This window comes from Bos grunniens, chromosome 11, assembly GCF_055505025.1.
Source record: "Bos grunniens cultivar Pamir isolate PY7600 chromosome 11, Bosgru_T2T1.0, whole genome shotgun sequence".
NCBI classification, from domain to species: domain Eukaryota; kingdom Metazoa; phylum Chordata; class Mammalia; order Artiodactyla; family Bovidae; genus Bos; species Bos grunniens.
In genome coordinates this window covers 46,817,593-46,837,038 of record NC_141175.1, presented here as the reverse complement: position 1 = coordinate 46,837,038, position 19,446 = coordinate 46,817,593, and the positions used below count along the sequence as shown (strand labels likewise).

The window sequence follows — 19,446 nt, the reverse complement described above, 5'->3', positions numbered from 1 at the left end:
ATATCAGACATTTTTTCTCTTTTGAGCTATAACATCAAGCAGTATCTTCAATGTGTTTTTGATTAGAATATAAATAACTCAAGATCAGGAACTAAAAGCCTTTTGCGATGAATCGATTATACCACTTTCCCATCAGCCAAATATAGTGCTATTAGAGTTCTGAAAAATTAAAGGAGAAAGGCCATTCTTGGTTGATTATTGTTTTTAAAATCTACATTTTTAATGTACCCAAGTGCTAAACACTTAGGCCTGTGGAACAATGAAGGACAAATAAATAGCAGTGATATATACACTGTGATTGTAGAGACCTCTTTGGGTTAGGAAACCCTTTCCAAGGGTGTGGCTGTGGAGCTTGTTTAGATGATAAGCTAAATTTCCAAGTGTCTTTAATTTTTCGTAGAATATATGTTGTATCTATCTTCTGGCCTGTGTCTTGTTTTTTGAGTTCTGTTCTTTCTTGACTTTGGTTAAAATGATTACACACCTGATCCCTAGTCTCATTTGCAGAAAGATGGGCATCTGTGTAAGCACCAGGATAAAGCTAAACACTGTGGTCAAACCTGAATTTAAACAGATTTTTCTAGGGCCTGAATATTTTTAAATGCTTAATGCTTAAACACTGTGGTGGGGTGGAGGGTGGGGGGCATGCAGTGGGTGGGGGATTGTTAGAATGATTCTTAGAATAAGTTTTAGAATGATGAACTATTTAGTTTTTTTAATTGACTCAAAACCCTCAGATTAACAGTCTTCAAACTAGAATAAGACGTTTACCCATAACAAATTAGTATTAATTGCACTTAAAAAATACCATCATTAAAGCTTGCTGACAAACCTTTTCTAGGACCAAAAAGCTAATGTTTCACATCATAACAAATTTACAGGATAAACCATTCTACTAGCCTCATTGTTTTCTGCCTCCATGCCTATTTTGTTATGCAAAAGCTTTATGTCAATTTACTTTTTGAGCCGTTTAAGACCAAACCAAATTATTCCTTCAGCACATTTTAAACAATCCCTTAAAGACCCTCTTTTTCTTGGCTATGTTTCCAATCTTGGCTTATCACTGTAATATTTCATGCTCCATGCTTCTGAAAAAATTCAATATTCAAGAACAAAGTAATCCAGAGCTTTACTTCATTTCAGTCTTTTTATGTCCTAGGGCTGTCCCAACTCAATGACCCAGTTTGTATTGTGTCACATCTGTCTGTTGCTGACTGCAACCAGCTCGCCTAAGCCCTTTCCTGCCCCTTATCAGTTTTCCCTTAATTCAAAACTCTTTTTTAAAAAATTCTTTGCACTTCTCCTTTCACAGCTTTTAGTTTTTTTTTTTTTTCTCCATAGGAGACTCTGTTCCTGTGGTAGCTACTCAGAAACACAAAGATGAATAGGTCTCTAAGGTCTCTAAGTCTGTCCCTATCAAAATTTTCGTTGTAATATCTTTAGAATTACAGAGAGTGGATAATTTAATTCAGCAGTATGCATCAAGAATCCTCAAAAATGTTCATACCCTATGATCCAGCAGTTTCACTTCTGAGACTAACTTGCTAATTAAAAAACAGAATCATCTAAGATATGGAAAAAGATGTATACATGAGATGTTCGTTACAATGTTACGTATTGGGGAGTCCTCTTGGATGGCCTAATAATTAAATTGATGCAGATTAATAGAAAAACCCAATTTAATTCATATAAACAGGGATCTATAGAAATGGTATCTCCGAAGTGACCAAAGCAGACTGTTTACATATCATTTTTAGACAAACAGTTATTTGTGAAGATTTAACAAAGGGGCTTGTGCTTGGGGTAGGAGGCTAATGAAGAGGTAACAAAGTTTGTCTACAGAGTTTTCTCAGCCTTGAATTTCCTAACTCTGGTGATAAGATTGCTTTCTATCCTCTTGGTATAAGGAGGATACTTTCACATGGAGATTATTTCCTGCTTTTAAGGGGAAAGATGGGGTCAGAGTGTTTTTCTGTATCAGTTTTTCTCCACTGGCTGTTTCTCAAGTAAGTTAAATTTAAAATAATCAATATGTTATTGTAGCATATCTTGAATGAGCCTGCTCTGAGGCTCAACAATATAAATGCAAAAGAAGAAAACAACACAAATATCCAACAATAGGAGAGAAGTTAAATAAATTACTTTCCATCTACTTGATGGAATATTGTGCAATCATTTAAGATGATGGTTGCGTGACTATGTAAAAAGATGGGTAAAATTTTATGTTTTCAGAAAAGCAAGGTGCAAAGTTTCAAGTGCTGGTGGTTACAACTATGTTTTAAAAAGCATTTACAACAGGAAAACTACAAGGAAAGAGAACATTTTGCTTATACTTGCTACTTTAGGGTATGGAATTATAGATGATTTTTCTCTTTACTCTCAAAATCTTGATTCAATTTAAAATTTAAGTTTTTGAAAAGTATGATCTTCACAAGTACAAGTTAAGAATTATTTAGATATTTCTTGTAAAATAAAATTTATAAAAAACTATTTTGGACAGAGGATTACTTACGTCTAGTAATAATCTAACAATGGCCAGGGGAGGTGGGGTGGATAAGACAGTGAGTATGTCATTTTGTTTACCATTGTAATCCTCAGAAAGAAAAATAGGAAACATTTTTCAATACCTATTTTAAAATATAATTAAAAAAAATCTTACTAGGTTCTACTCAAGTTAATTTTACCACCACTGACTTTATCCAGGACAGTTCTCTCCGAAGTTGTTCATCAAGTTCTACCTTTAGCCCAACATTTGCAGTACATTTTCCACAGTTTTCAGGGAAATTTTTTCTGAAACCTAAATATGTGTGATATTCTACCATTTAAACTATTCAGAGTATTAGTCTTTAGCTTGCTAGCGCCTTGGAAGGTTCTCTCTTATTCTGTGGCCTTTGTTTTCACGCACGCTTCCCACCAGTTTTATCGAACTACATGTCATACCTGAAACAGTACTCAGAATCACTATTACTTCTGTCTCTTAATACTGAAACTAACACTGAGTATCTGCTCAGTCTTCAAATCTTAAAGTGTTAATTTTATTTGGAGGGCTTCCCAGATTCCTCATCTTTTTTCTCTTTAATGCTACAGTGCTCTCTCTGACCTGCTCATCTGCTTTTTGAACCAGACAGTAAACATCTTGTTATTGTGTACATGGGCAAGTGCGAGTGTGTACATGCGAGTGGTGTACACTTCACAGCAAGCCCTGCCCCCGGCCCTTGTTCTGACAGTGAGAGGAGCAGTGAATGCTGAATGATGCTGATGAAAGGCCAGTGTGCTAACCCTGGACACCAAGTGCTAGGAACAAAGAGCGGAGATGCACTGCATGCCAAGAGCTGTTTGCTATCAGGTACTTATTAGGCAGAAACTCATTCCATGCATCTCCCGGATGAAGTGAGACTTTACCTGCAACACTGTACCCCTGAGAACAGGGAGCTCAGTTATTTGTGAACTCTCCACTATTCCTTGTACATAGTAGGCATTCAAACATATGTTGATTCAAATCCAATTTTTAAAAATCATTCCAATGTACAAAAATTTACATCTACCTTGTCTGTAGTTAGAAAAAAACACCTGAAAGAAAAAAAAAATGTGAAGACAAAGTATTTGTGAAGCTCAATATCTTCTAACTAAAAAACTTCAGAACAGTGTTGTGAACCCTGGAGAGGAAATGCAATATAAATTAAGGATGAACAAATTTATAAAATAAAAATAAAGACTGCCTAAACTCCAAATGTGCTGACATGGAAATGTCTTTCCTATCTCAATTTTCCTATGCTTACATAGAGCACCACGTATACACCAATAGAAAATATTGGTTCAGACTAACACAAAATCATGGTTTTATTGTTTCATGAAAAACCAATGACTTGGTCACATTCTCAATTGATTTTCTTAGTTTCTTTTTTCTTACCCTCATTATATCTACATGTTAAGCAATAGTTATTAGAACAAAAACTTTAAAAATTTTTATAAATATATATTCCCCCCATTTTGTATTATTATTCTTTACACTTTTAGTGATTTACCTTAAAGTTTAAATGTATCAAGAGGCTCTGCTATTTAAAATAAAACTCTGGAATGACTGTTAAATAGAAAAGTCTTTCTTGATCATCACCTTAATTTATCTGTTATGTAGATTTAGTGTTCTTATTTTATATTTTCTTATAAACTCACCTATCTGGAAACAAATGTAAACAAATACATTTTAGTAAACTATCCAAACAAAATTCTATTTTGAATTTCAAAGTATTGGAATATACCTAGTGACAGCTTTGGTATAGGGCAAAGGTTAATCAGTCAGTGCATGCGGGAAGAAAACTTTGACTGAACATTATATATAATAATAAAAAGCACAAATAATAAAAAGAGCATAAACAGACTGGTAAGGTGTGATTAACAGTGGGAAGTGAAAGCATTTTCAAAATTAAGCAATATAAAAATGAATACGGCATAACATGGAAATCCTAAGATAAGCATGAATCACAAAACAGGAAGGATAGAAAAAATGATGTTTAATGTAGCTACAACTATCTCTCAGTAAAATACAGTACTTACAGAGGTACATTTTCCAATAGGAAAGAAAATACTGTACCCCTTAAGACAACCCAATTATCACTTAAAAATGATGGTTCAGATATACCCAAGCAAGCTTTGTTCTTAACAGAATTTCTTTAAATAGGTTTCTCCTATTAGCAAGGGAATATGCTCATTTATGATCATGAGTCCCTTGGGCCATCTAAACTCTATATATTAACAGGCACCCTGATTCTCAGATCAATCTTCATGTGAATTTACTGGGTATGAGCAGTTCTTCAGTGAATAATGACTTAATAGATAAGATCATAAGGGTTAATGTACCCAGGACAGTGGCAAATTACATAGAAGGTTCTCAAATAACGTACTTTTCTCTTTCAACTTTATAATAAAAATAAACCCACAGCCCAAAAGAACTGTAAAAGACAAGAGTGATATCTAAAGATACTTTAACATAAATATTTTATAACTTACTGTGAAGACATTTTGCACACCACCACCATAAATACTGAACATGGTTGTATGAAAATAACAATTTTAGGATAAAAACATTTCCTAAATATCATCACAATCCACCTGCTATCTTCTTAACCTCAGTATAATAGCTAAGACCCTAGCAGACATAAAAATTTGGTGTCTCAGTTTACAAATGTAGTCTAATACATCAGAATACTGACCAATACATACTTCATACATACTCCCAAGACATGGTTAGGCCAACAATATTGAAAGAAATATATACATTTCTAGTTACAGGTACTAACTGGAGATATTACAGTAAAGATGTAATGCCACCAATACAGATCTCTACACACCTGAAAAAGTTGACAACAACAAAAAATTCAGATATTTGACATCAGGTAGACAACACGGAGGCTTTAGGGTTGATTTACTGCTTTCATGTGCTGTACAGATAGTCTTACCATTGTGTCCAGCTTTGGAATTTCAGAGCCAAAGAGTATACAGTTCAAAACACTTGCTTTATCCTTTTTTGTGTGTTAGCCCTCTGGTGTTTTCCTGCAGTCTTCTAGAATGATCTTCCAGATCCTTATTCAACAGCACTGGGTCAAATCTCTTCTATACAGGACCTCACTCTTCTCATGTCTCCTCGGCTCGCAGACAGCCTGTCAAAGTCTTGGAGGTGGAAACGAGTTGCCAGCTGATTTACCATTTTCCTCAAGGTAAGAAATGCTGAAACAACTTGGAAAGTAAGGAATATAGTGAAGATGATATGTACTGCTTTCTCCAAGGGCAGATTTGTTAGGCCCTCATTGAAGAGCAAGAAAAGAATTAAAGGCAACTGCAACAGAAGGCTCAAAAGCCAGAAGCCAGCCAACTCAGGAACCTGCAATGATACACACGACAAACATCAGACTAGTGAAGTACCATCTTCTGCTTGTATCGATAAGCAAGTGATACTACTGTGAACCTACATTTTGAGCTCTGTAATTCAAAAGAAGTATAGTGTGGTCCTTATCCTCAGAGAACTTACAATCTAGACTGAAAGAGAAAACTAACTTATGTGACAGGCCTACATTACTACACTTAAGTGAATAATGAAATGTATGTACCACTTAGAGGAATAGACTAAATGCTCTAACAGAGTAAACAGGATAGGTAAAAGAAATAATTCAAGCAGGTAGGCTTTTAAAGTTAGACAGACTGAAGAAGTGGAGAAGGCACTGGCACCCCACTCCAGGACTCTCGCCTGGAAAATCCCATGGATGGAGGAGCCTGGAAGGCTGAAGTCCATGGGGTCGCTGAGGGTCAGACACGACTGAGCGACTTCACTTTCACTTTTTACTTTCATGCATTGGTGAAGGAAATGGCAACCCACTCCAGTGTTCTTGCCTGGAGAATCCCAGGGACGGGGGAGCCTGGTGGGCTGCCGTCTATGGGTTGCACAGAGTCGGACACGACTGAAGTGACTTAGCAGCAGTAGCAGAATGAGGAAGAGGCAAGAACTTAAGTAAGCAAAAATGTGGAAAGAATATGACTGGGAAACAACACATCAGCCTGGAATGGATGTTTGTGTTAGGAAAAAGCACGAAATACAGTGGGGTAGGCTGGGTGGGGCTTAATTATGAAGGGCCTGGAAGAACACTGAAATCTTTAGGCATTATCACGCAGTTCTGGTAACTGTAAATGCTTAGGCAGCATGATGACTCAGAAAACATGTGCCTCGCATAGGAGATGAGTTTGTCATTTTCCCCAATTTTCTTATTCAGAATCTAAATCATCATGTTTAATGACCAAGTATTTTCAAGACTACTGGGCAGAGGGAAAACAATCACTAATTAAGAGTTTACTATGTTCAGGTGCTTTATATAAATTGTTTAATATAATCCTAACAAATCTGTGAAGTGAATATTGCCCCAATTTTATATGTGAAGGAACTAAGGTTCCAGAGAGTAAGCAAACAGACCACAGTGGCAGCCGTGGTGAAGCTGGAGCTAGGCCTTACCTACAGGCCTTTGCTCCTTCCACATCTCACTGCCTTTTCTTGTTGGCAAAGTCTTAACTGCATTTATGTGTAGCACTGAGAGAAAGGAAAGAAGAGCCTACCTTCTCCTGCAGGTTCCCCATGTAGCCCAGATACAACCTGATAGCTTCAATTAAAGTTATTAGGATGATAATGGTGACCACAATGAACTTGTAGTAATCAGGCAAGATGGAATACTGAAAAAACAAAAATAAACGAAAATCTCACATATAATAAGACTGACCTGAGACTTTAAAAAATATGAAGAACTTTTAATTTTACTGACAAGGTAACAATGCCAGGCAGAAGTAGTAAAGCACACATTTACCTTCATCTGAAGCATCATAATGCTGCTCACCCACCAAAGTGGGAAAAAGTAAGTGTTAAAATAAAGTGACATCTGCAGTGCCAAACTGGAAACCATTTCATTATCTACAGAAGAAAACAGAGAGAAAAGGAACAAACTCTTACTCCTGCTCTATTCCCTGTACATCCTTTAGTTCCTCAGAATTAATAGCTATAGTTTCAGCTCAACAAAACTCCAAACTGTAAGCCTATTTATAATCATTGACCCCTGGAGAAGGAAATGGCAACACACTCCAGCATTCTTGCCTGGGAAGTCCCATGGACAGAGAGGCCTGGTGGACCCACGGGGTCACAAAAGAGTTGACACAGTAACAATAATCATTGACAGTGAAAGAAAATAGCCATAATACTACTAATATTTCGTTCCAATATTTGCTACTTGGGGGCATGTTTCATATTTTTCTATTACTTTACCACCTTTGGTTACTGTCCGATGACTTTTTTGGATACTACTGGTATAAATGTAGAACATCAATATGAATACTATTGAACAGATAACAATAATAATCATTACCTCCTTTGTTAAGAGTTCTATGTAAGTGGTGCTTGTGCTCAGTTGTGTCCGACTCTTTCTGATCTCATGGACTGTAGCCCACTAGGCTCTGTCCATGGGATTTCCCAGACAAGAATACTGGAGTGGGTTGCCATTTTCTTCTCCAGGGGATCGTCCCAATCCAGGGATCGAACCCGAGTTTCCTTCATTGGCAGGTGGGTTCTTTTACCACTGAGCCACCTGTAAAGAGCCTATGAAATGAACACATAAAATACATAACAAGACTGCAGCCATGAAATTAAAAGATGCTTGCTCCTTGGAAGAAAAGTTATGACCAACCTAGACAGCATATTAAAAAGCAGAGATGTTACTTTGCCAACAAAGGTCCATCTAGTCAAAGCTATGGTTTTTCCAGTAGTCATATATGGATGTCAAAGTTGGACCATAAAGAAAGCTGAGTGCCGAAGAACTGATGCCTTTGAACTGTGGTGTTGGAGAAGACCCTTGAGAGTTCCTTGGACAGCAAGGAGATCAAACCAGTCCATCCTAAAGGAAATCAGTCCTGAATATTCATTGGAAGGACTAATGCTGAAGCTGAAGCGCCAATACTGTGGCCACCTGATGCAAAGAACTGACTCATTTGAAAAGATCCTGATGCTGGCAAAGATTAAATGCAGGAGGAGAAGGGGATGACAGAGGATGAGATGGTTGGATGGCATCACCAACTGGATGAACCTAATTTGAGCAAGCTCTGGAAGTTGGTGATGGACAGGGAAGCCTGGCATGCTGCAGTCCATGGGGTCACAAAGAGTCAGACACAACTGAGCGACTGAACTGAACTGAATCTCTCAGGTATAAACTAATCATGCAAAACCAACCCCTCCCCCATCTCTTTCAGCATACCCTAATACCACCTGTTCATTCACACCCAATTCAAAGCCACTTTTTCCATAAGTTCTTTCTTGATCACATTCCCCACTCCAGCGGAAATCTCCTTCCCCTCTAGGTACTTATCACGCTAACCTGTGTGTAAGAAGTGTTAGCAAAGAACCACACTCCTTCACTTGAGACATAGTCTGATCATGACTTTTGAAGTCCAAGTAAACCCAGAGCTCCCCAAACTCACCAGAACTCTGGATGCCTGACTTAGGATAAAATTATTTAACCTCTTTGAGCCTTAATTTACTCATCTGTAAAATGGTAACATTAAAATTACCTCACAGATTGCTTGAGAATTAAAGGTAATATAAATTACTTCACCTGAGCACTATGCCTGGCACTGAGTAGGCACTCGATAAATATCAGTCCCTTTCCTTCTCTTTTATTTATACACAGGCTGACTGTAAGCACAGACCATATTCTACCCAAATTTAAGACCCTCACAGAACCTAGCATGTTGCTTTACAAATGGTAAATACCAAATATGAATAAGCAGAAAGAGTGAATTAATGAAAACATATTCTTACAAGGACATTGCCAGTGTAGCCCTTTGCGACACATGAATTTCATTTCTCTAAGGCTGAACTGAGAAATCTGTATGCAGGTCAAGAAGCAACAGTTAGAATTGGACATGGAATAACAGATAGGCTCCAAATCAGGAAAGGAGTACGTCAAGGCTGTGTATTGTCACTCTACTTATTTAACTTTTATGCAGAGTACATCATGTGAAATGCTGGGCTGGATGAAGCATAAGCTGGAATCAAGATTTCTGGGAGGAATATCAATAATCTCAGATATGCAGAAGATATACACGCTAAAGGCAGAAAGAGAAGAGGAACTAAAGAGCCTCTTGATGAAATTGAAAGAGGAGAGTGAAAATTTGTCTTAAAGCTCAACATTCAGAAAGCTAAGATCATGGTATCCAGTCCCATCACTTCATGGCAAATAGATGGGGAAACAATGGAAACGGTGACAGACTTTATTTTTTTGGGCTCCAAAATCACTGCTGATGGTACTGCAGCTATGAAATTAAAAGATGCTTGCTCCTTGGAAGAAAAGCTATGACCAACCTAGATAGCATATTAAAAAGCAGAGACATTGCTTTGCCAACAAAGGTCCATCTAGTCAAAGCTATGGTTTTTCCAGTAGCCATGTATGGATGTGACAGTTGGACTATAAGGAAAGCTGAATGCCGAAGAATTGATGCTCCTGAACTGTGGTGTTGGAGAAGACTCTTGAGAGTCCCTTGGACTGCAAGGAGATCCAACCTGTCAATCCTAAAGGAAATCAGTCCTGAATATTCATTGGAAGGACTGATGCTGAAGCTGAAACTCCAATACTTTGGCCACTTGATGTGAAGAGCTGGCTCAATGGAAAAGACCCTGACGCTGGGAAAGATTGAAGGCATGAGGAGAAAGGGATGACAGAGGATGAGATGGTTGGATGGCATCACCTACTTGATGGACATGAGTTTGAGTAGGCTCCAGGAGTTGGTGATGGACAGGGAAGCCTGCTATACTGCAGTCCATGTGGTCACAAAGAGTTGGACACGACTGAGCAACTGAACTGAACTGAACTGAAGGCTGATTACATAGTACCTTTTGTTTTCATGTAAGAGAGAAAGGTTCTAAATTAAGAATTTGATTTTTAAAACTGACCCCTACAAATGCATCCTAAATATGACTAAATTCTAACAATTTAAGAGTAGATAAGTATTTTGAAATCCACTGCTTGAAATGAAAGAATTTACAAAGGCTCTGAGATAAATTTCTTCAAAACAGATTATTTCTTTTTCTCCACAGCTGAGTATATCTATCATTTAACAATTTTAAAATATAAAATTATTATGGTCTCTCACAGCAAGGTTTTTCTTTTAGTTCCAAGAATATCCCTAATTAGGATGATATACTTTTCCTTGTACCTATTTGTTAAATAACCACTGATAAAGGAATGCATTCTTAAAATCTGAAGGAAACTCACTCCCTAGGATTTTTTCATGACAACAGTAAAACTCTTGGTCAGCTATGAACATGTTCATAATATACCCCTGTAATTACAGTACAAATAAACATACTTCAGATCCACAAAGAAGAAAAGGTGGAAAAATAATAAATTAAAAATTTTAATACCTTCAGGGCAAGCACTGTAGTAAAATTTTGCAAATAAGCTTTTATGTTAAGAATTCTGTACACGAGCATCTAAAGAGTTATGCTATATCTATATTTCAGCAGATCAAACTTATAATCATTCAGCTGAAAATCAAGTTAATATGTAAATGAACCTTTGAAAGCTCAAGACATGAAGTTATTAAATTTTGCAAAAGTACAAGCTGAGTTCTGTAAATGGAATTCAAATTAAAACACTATGTAATATAAATCAGGAGTAGGCAAACTACCAGCCAACTAACTGTTTTAGTACAGCAAGTGAGCTAAAAATGGCTTTTTCAGATTTTTAAATGGTTGGGGGAAGTATCAGTAGTATTTTGTGACACCGAAAATCATGCAATTCAACTTTAGTGTCCATAAATAAAGTTTTATTGGAACACTGCCATGTCTATTCCATTACCATTATCTATGACTGCCACAGAGACCTATGGCCTGCACGGTATTAAGTATTTACTATCCGGCCCTTTACAGAAAACTCCTGATACTTTACATCATCATATTTTAGTGCCTGTTAAGCCCTGGCTTTAGAATCAAAAACGTAATAACCTAATTTTTCACATTATGTTTTTCTCTGTACATCCTAAATCATGACCAGCCCTAAACTGGGAGGACAGGCAAGTGATTAGAGTGAAAAATTGAAACGGTGGGAAATGACTTTTCTTGTTCCCTTTGAAAAATCCCTAAACCAAGCAAGAGGAAAAGATTTCTATTTCCCAGCACAGTTCAGTGATAAAAGCTGCCTGGGTGTGGTTGACAGTATGTTGTCTATCATCATGATTTAAGAGGGTTAAACTGTTTTGCAGAAAACTGCGTTGTCACTTGTCACATCAAATGCGGCGTCGTGGTATAGTGTTACTTGATTTAAGTCAAGAGTTACATATATACCGGGGAGGGGAAGGAGAAAGTGGGGAGAAGGCGAGTTTTGTTAAAGGCGATGCTAGTGTGGCAGCTGCTATTCCGGATTGGAGAACGTTTAAAATAACTCATTAAAAAAACCTTCTACGTCTTCTGTCAGAAAATGGACTTGTGGCAAGTACCTGTTCTGGCAGGAAAGAAGAAAAGGAAAAGATATTTTACCGGGGCACGGGGGTTGGGGGGGGCCGGGGGGGAGGGTGGAGTGGGGAGGACCATTCAGGGCAGAAAAGCCAGGGCGGAGGTCGTTGAGGAAAAGCAAAGAAGTCGGCCTTCTCAGCCTTCTTGGACGTAAGGCATCGGACGCGGGTTGCGAAGGTGGTTTTATATTTTTTATATTTTGAGGAATTGCCAGCGCCACCTCAGCCGCCCCTCTTGCAACTGGCCGGTTAGACCGCAGCATGATCAGCCCAGGACCAGCTGGGTATCAGAGTCCGGGTATCTGGTCCCAGTCCCGGCCCCTCCTCCAGGAGCGTTTCCCGCACTGCGGAGAACCAGCTGAAGACCAAACCGCCATCTTAGGTCTGGGCAAAATCTGGCCGTTCCAAACCCCGCACCAGGTCCTCCGCGGGCCACACGCCCTGCGCTGGGCCTCGGCCACTCACCCGGACCCTCGTTATACTCCGGCCCGGTCCGGTTGGAGTCGCTGAACACGGTCCGGCTGAAATTTCCCAGCCGCTGGCGGACTGGATCCGGCAGCTCCATGCCGGGGCCTCGGTACCGCTCACTGCTAAGGTCTTCGGGAGTCGCAGTACTCAGCTGTTCCCACGGCAACCAAGCAGCGGGAGGTGCTGGGGGCTCCGGCGCACGCGCGGATGCACTGCGGCGCAGAGGCTCGGGGACCCCTCGAACTGGGAGGACAGGGACACATTCCTGTGTAGCGCGTCAGATGAGTGCAAATCGCAGATTCCCTAGTCTTGTTTTAAGTTCCACCCTTTTAACAACGAATAATAATAAACAACCTGGGGTTGGATCTTGATATAGGAGCTCTAATGCCTTATCAATGCAACCTTTTTGGAAGGAAATACAGAATGAATGCAGAGCTTACAGAATATTCATGACCCAGTAGCTTCTATGTATGTGTATATACACATACTCTTTTCTAGGAATATATGTTGTTATGTAGTAGGGATATTTTATATATACACATGCCATATATATACATATATATATATGCACTTATATATTCACACATACTGTCTTCTAGGAATATATTATATATTAGGAATATTTTGTATATACACACCATGAAAGTGAAAAAGTCGCTCAGTCGTGTCCGACTCTTTGTGACCCCATGGACTGTACAGTCCATGGAATTCTCTAGGCCATAATACTGGAGTGGGTAGCTTTTCCCTTTTCCAAGGGATCTTCCCAACCCAGGGATGGAACCCAGATCTCCCGCATTGCAGGCAGATTCTTTACCAGCTGAGCCACCATACATACCATATACATATTTCTATTTGATGGGCTGCATTGCAACAGTTTAAAAACATGCTTGCAATGAATGTTTGATTATCTGGATTAACTTTCAGTAAAAATTAAAAAATTATATGTAGAACTAAGTGGAAGTGAATCTAATTTAATAAAATGTGTGTGTGTGTGTATGTGTAAATATGTGGGGAGCAAAGAGTGGGAGGAGATGGCACAGGCACTGTGGTTTCAGAAAAAGACTAGAAGGAAATAATCAAAATGTTAATAGTAATTTCTAGGTAGTGGATTGTGGGTGATTTGAAAATTTTAAAACATTTATGTATTTTTCAGCTTTATCTCAATAAGATGTATTTTTTTAAGAAGAACTATTTGGGTATAGTACATATACAGAAAAGGGCATAAGTTGAATATAGGTAACCAGAACCCAGATTAAAAACAGAACCTTACCCACACCCAAGGAGCTCCCCCTGCCTATTCCATCATAGTTACTAATCCTCCACTACTTACTGACCTTTCCTGACTTCTTGAGCATAGAAGATTTTTGCCTATTTTTATTCTTTACGTAAAACTAATCATACAATAAATGCTTTTTAGAAAACTCTTTGCCTTAAAAATTATTCTTATGAAATTCCTTCATATTGTGAGGTATAGATTCTTTTTCCTTGTGATATGACCATACCACAATAAGTTTACCCCTTCTACAGCTGGTGAGCATCTGTGTGTTTTCTAGATTGGAGACATTATGAATAGGACTGCTTTTGGTGAAAATATGCCTTTTGGTGAACATATGGATACATTTGTGTTGAACTTATTCCTAAGAATGAAATTTTTGGCTTAAGAGGTACCACCCAGCTTTATTTCTCTATCTCTTAAATGTGGAATCCCTTGTTAATTCTTTTCCCATTTAAGATGTTACATAATATTTAGCAGAGTTCCCTGTGCTATACAGTAGATCCTTGTTGGTTATCCATTTTAAACATAGCAATGCGTACATGTCATGCCCTCCAGTAGGAGAACTTCCCAGTATTCTTGCCTCGAGAATCCCATGGACAGAGGAGTGTGGCGGGCTATAGTCCATAGGATCGCACAGAACTGGACAGGACTGAAGCAACTTAGCATGCAGGTAGGCACGTGTGCATGCACGTACGTGTCAATCTCAAACCCCCTAAATATCCCTTCCCTTCTCCTCTGGTAACTGTAAGTTCATACTCTAAGTCTGTGAGTCTGTTTCCGTTTTGTAAATAAGTTCATTTGTATAATATTTTTTAGATTCTATAGATAAGCAATACCATATGATACTTGTCATTCTTTGTGTTATTACTTACTTTACTCAGTATGACAATCTCTAGGTCCATCCGTGAACCAGCATCTTTTTTGTTTTTTTTAGTGATTCTTCTCTCGTTCTCTTTTTTCGGCTGCTCTGGGTAGGCTTTCTCTACTTGAGGCATGGGCTTTCTCTAGCTGCAGTGTGTGTGGACTTCTCCTGTTGCATTGTGGAGCACGGGTTCTAGAGCATGTGGGCTCAGTAGTTGTGGGGAGCGTGCACTTAGTTGCCCCATGGCATGTGAGATCCCAGGTCCCCAATCAGGGATCAAACTGGTATACTCTGCATTGCAAGGCAGATCACTGGACTACCGGCGAAATCCCCACATGCCCAGCTTTAGTAGATACTGCCAACAGTTTTCTGAAGTGTCTGTACCAATTTCTACTACCTCCAGTAATGTATGATCCTTTCAGTTGCTCCAAATCTGTCACCAACACTTATCATTTTCCATGCTTTCTTTTAGCCACTCTGAAGGGTATGTGGTGAACAGTATTATTTTTACATATAAAGGAAAACCACACATATTTATATAAATGTCAACAGGAAGGTATGGGAGGAAATACCTATATGGGTTCAGTTCAGTTCAGTCGCTCAGTTGTGTCCGACTCTTTGCGACCCCATGAATCACAGCATGCTTGGCTGCGTGGGTACAGGAGGGCCTAGAGGAGCCACTCCACGTTCAAGGTCAGGAGGGGTGGCGGTGAGGAGATACCCCTCGTCCACGGTAAAGAGCAGCGGCTGCGCTTTGCTGGAGCAGCCGTGAAGAGATACCCCACATCCAAGGTAAGAGAAATCCAAGTAAGACGGTAGGTGTTGCAAGAGGGCATCAGAGGGCAGACACACTGAAACCATACTCACAGAAAACTAGTCAATCTAATCACACTAGGACCACAGCCTTGTCTAACTCAATGAAACTAAGCCATACCCATGGGGCCACCGAAGATGGGCGGGTCATGGTGGAAAGGTCTGACAGAATGTGGTCCACTGGAGAAGGGAATGGCAAACCTCTTCAGTATTCTTGCATTGAGAACCCCATGAACAGTATGAAAAGGCAAAATGATAGGATACTGAAAGAGGAACTCCCCAGGTCAGTAGGTGCCCAATATGCTACTGGAGATCAGTGGAGAAATAACTCCAGAAAGAATAAAGGGATGGAGCCAAAGCAAAAACAATACCCAGCTGTGGATGTGACTGGTGATAGAAGCAAGGTCCGATGCTGTAAAGAGCAATATTGCATAGGAACCTGGAATGTCAGGTCCATGAATCAAGGCAAATTGGAAGTGGTCAAACAAGAAATGGCAAGGGTGAACGTCAACATTCTAGGAATCAGTGAACCAAAATGGACTGGAATGGGTGAATTTAACTCAGATGACCATTGTATCTACTACTGTGGGCAGGAATCCCTTAGAAAAAATGGAGTAGCCATCATGGTCAACAAGAGAGTCCGAAATGCAGTACTTGGATGCAATCTCAAAAACGACAGAATGATCTCTGTTCGTTTCCAAGGCAAACCGTTCAATATCATAGTAATCCAAGTCTATGCCCCAACCAGTAATGCTGAAGAAGCTGAAGTTGAATGGTTCTATGAAGAACTACAAGACCTTTTAGAACTAACACCCAAAAAAGATGTCGTTTTCATTATAGGGGACTGGAATGCAAAAGTAGGAAGTCAAGAAACACCTGGAGTAACAGGCAAACTTGGCCTTGGAATACGGAATGAAGCAGGGCAAAGACTAATAGAGTTTTGCCAAGAAAATGCACTGGTCATAGCAAACACCCTCTTCCAACAACACAAGAGAAGACCTATATGGGTAGAATTTCAAAATAACTCAACAAATGTTAACTGCATTCCTACTACTTTTGGGGCACTGTCCTAGGCTAATTAGGGATATAGTCCCTCCCCAATCAAGAAGATCAGCCAAGTGAGAGACATGGAAACAAATAAGTACACTACACTTCAGTAAAGGAACAGTGATTAATTCTGGTTGGGAAGGTCAGGAAAAAGCTGGCTAACTTCTGCTTCTTTTCAAAGTGGAGCTCTGCCCTCAGCATCTCCAAAAGGCTTCCAGGACCTCCCGGAAGCCGGTTTAAGTGCCCTCCTCTGTGTCTCTCAAAGCATTTTCCTCTGTGTTACTTTGGTCACAGTGCCAGTCACACTATACTGTAGTCTATTTATGTCTGTTTCTCTTGCTAGTTCACAAGCTCTTTGAGGTCAGGGATGGGCTTTCATCTTTATGTCCTGAACACTAGCACAACGCCTGACCCAGAATAGGAACTAGATAACCATTGAATGAATAAAGGGAAAAGTCTAAAGACCATTCCCCTATTTTCCCATTTCTAGTTCAAAAATTTAGCCAGCTTTCATGTCAGTTTCACTCTGTAGAATGGAGAATAGAGGTATTAAAACACAGTGAATTATAGCAATCAAAACAATTTTAAACTTTGCCGCAAAGAATCAGTTTCATCTATTAAATTAACCAAGATTTTTATAAAGGGAACAGTGGAGCAGAAAGTCTCATTCTCCACGGATTGAATTATAATTTGAATAATCTCACTGAGGAAAGCGATCAACAATATGTACAAATTGCCTTAAAATATTCCTGCCTTTAGAATACCTATCCAAATTTTAAACTCTATTTTGGGAAGATAATCATAAAACAAAGTTTTATACACTAGGATATTACCTCTTTAATATTATTGATATTAAATAGGTTGCTTCCCTGGTGGCTCAGACGGTAAAGCGTCTGCCTACAATGTGGGAGACCTGGGTTCAATCCCTGGGTCAGGAAGATCTCCTGGAGAAGGAAATGGCAACCCACTCCAGTATTTTTGCCTAATATTATTGATATTAAATAACAATGCCAATATTATTATTGATATTGTGAGGTGTTTGGCTGTGGTGGAAAGGATGCCTTTTGAAGCAGAGAGAACAGGGTTAAAATCCCTCAGATTCTCACATTACCACCTAAAAACTCTGCCTTCGGACCTTTGTTTTGAAAAGTGAGACTAGTGCTAATTTACTACTATAGTTGGTATAAAGATTATATCATTAAATGTTATTGTTGTTGTTGCTTAGTTGGTCAGTCAAATCCTACTCTTTGTGACACTGTGAACTGCAGCGTGCCAGGCTTCTCTGTCCATGAGATTTCCCAGGCAAGAATACTGGAGTGAGTTGCCATTCTTTGTCCAGATAATCTTCCCGATAAGGCTTTCTATAAGGAATAGTTATCACGGACACATCTATTAGAATGATTTCCCTGGTGGTCCAGTGGCTAAGACACAAGTGGCCCAGGTTTAATTCCTACTCAGGGAACTAGATCCCACATACTGCAACTAAGAGTCTGCATGGTACAACTAAAGATCCTGCATGCTGCAATTAAGAACCAGTACAGCCAAATATTTAAATTTTTTTTTCAAAAATATATGTTTGTGGAGAAGTAAGTCCTACAGTGGAGTGAAATAAAAATTCTAGAGTTTAATTTTCTGAAACCAACCGCTGTTCAATTGTTGTTCAGTCACTCAGTCATGTCCGACTCTGCGACAACATGGACTGCAGCACGCCAGGCTTCCCTGTCCTTCACTGCCTCCCGGAGTTTGGTCAGTCTCATGTCCATTGAGTTGATGATGCCATTCAGTCATCTCATCCACTGTTGCCCCCTTCTCCTTCTGCCCTGAATCTTTCCCAGCATCAGGGTCTTTTCCAATGAGTCAGCTCTTTGCATCACGTGGCCAAAGTATTGGAACTTCAGCTTTAGCATCAGGCCTTCCAATGAATATTCAGGACTGATTTTCTTTAGGATTAACTGGTTTGATCTCCTTGGTGTCCAAGGGACTCCCAAGAGTCTTCTCTAGCACCATAGTTTGAAAGCATCAATTCTTTGGCACTCAGCCTTCTTTAGGCTCCAACTCTCACATCCATACTTGACTACTGGAAAACCATAGCTTTGACTATACAAGCCTTTGTCAGCAAAGTGATGTCTCTGCTTTTTAATACCCTGTCTAGATTTTTCATAGCTTTTCTTCCAAGAAGCAAGCATCTTTCAATTTCATGGCTGCAGTCACCATCCGCAGTGATTTTGGAGCCCAAGAAAATAAAATCTATCACTGTTTCCATTTTTCCCCCATCTATTTGCTATGAGAGGATGGGACCAGATGCCATGATCTTAGTTTTTTGAATGTGGAGCTTTAAGCCAACTTTTTCACTTTCCTCTTTCACCTTCATTGAGAGGTTCTTTAGTTCCTCTTCTCTCTCTGCATTAGGGTGGTGTCATCTGCATATTTGAGGTTATTGATATTTCTCCCAGCAATCTTGATTCCAGCTTGTGCTTCATCCAGCCCGACATTTTGCATGATGTACTCTGCCTAGAAGTTAAATAAGCAGAGTGACAATACACAGCCTTGAAATACTCCTTTCTCAATTTTGAACCAGTCCAATGTTCCATGTTCAGTTCTAACTGTTGCTTCTTGACCTGCATACAGGTTTCTCAGGAGGCAGCTAAGGTATTCTTATCTGGTATTCTTATCTCTTTAAGAATTTTCCACAGTTTGTTGTGATCCACACAGTCAAAGGCTTTAGCATAGTCAATGAAGCAGAAGTAGATGCTTTTCTGGAATTCTCTTGCTTTTTTCATGATCCAACAAATGATGGCAATTTGAGCTCTGATTCCTCTGCCTTTTCTAAATCTAGTTTGTACATATGGAAGTTCTCAGTTCATGTATTGTTGAAGCCTAGCTTGAAGGATTTTGAGCATTACCTTGCTAGCATGTGAAATGAGTGCAATTGTGTGGTAGTTTGAACATT

The 19,446-nt window shown here is 39.2% G+C and overlaps 2 protein-coding genes across 6 annotated transcripts in view; one reads left to right on the top strand and one right to left on the bottom strand.

Moving 5' to 3' along the window:
• Positions 1 to 19,446, top strand: part of EHBP1 (EH domain binding protein 1) — a 580,191-nt gene that overhangs the window by 38,132 nt on the left and 522,613 nt on the right. For 3 of the 5 annotated variants that reach the window (XM_086326385.1, XM_086326386.1, XM_086326394.1), the window contains one exon: positions 5,619 to 5,714. The exons of the other annotated variants lie outside the window; for them this stretch is intronic. The gene's annotated coding sequence lies outside the window, so the exon portion shown is untranslated. Of the gene's footprint in view, positions 1 to 5,618; positions 5,715 to 19,446 lie in introns of those variants that run through there. 5 annotated transcript variants of the gene reach the window in all.
• On the bottom strand, positions 4,495 to 12,657 carry TMEM17 (transmembrane protein 17). The gene is made up of 4 exons (XM_086326416.1): positions 12,496 to 12,657; positions 7,344 to 7,447; positions 7,099 to 7,212; positions 4,495 to 5,878 (listed from the first exon to the last, which is right to left on the bottom strand). The coding sequence occupies exons 1-4, from the start codon at positions 12,593 to 12,595 to the stop codon at positions 5,600 to 5,602; spliced, it is 597 nt and encodes a 198-aa protein (XP_086182542.1). The 5' UTR covers positions 12,596 to 12,657; the 3' UTR covers positions 4,495 to 5,599.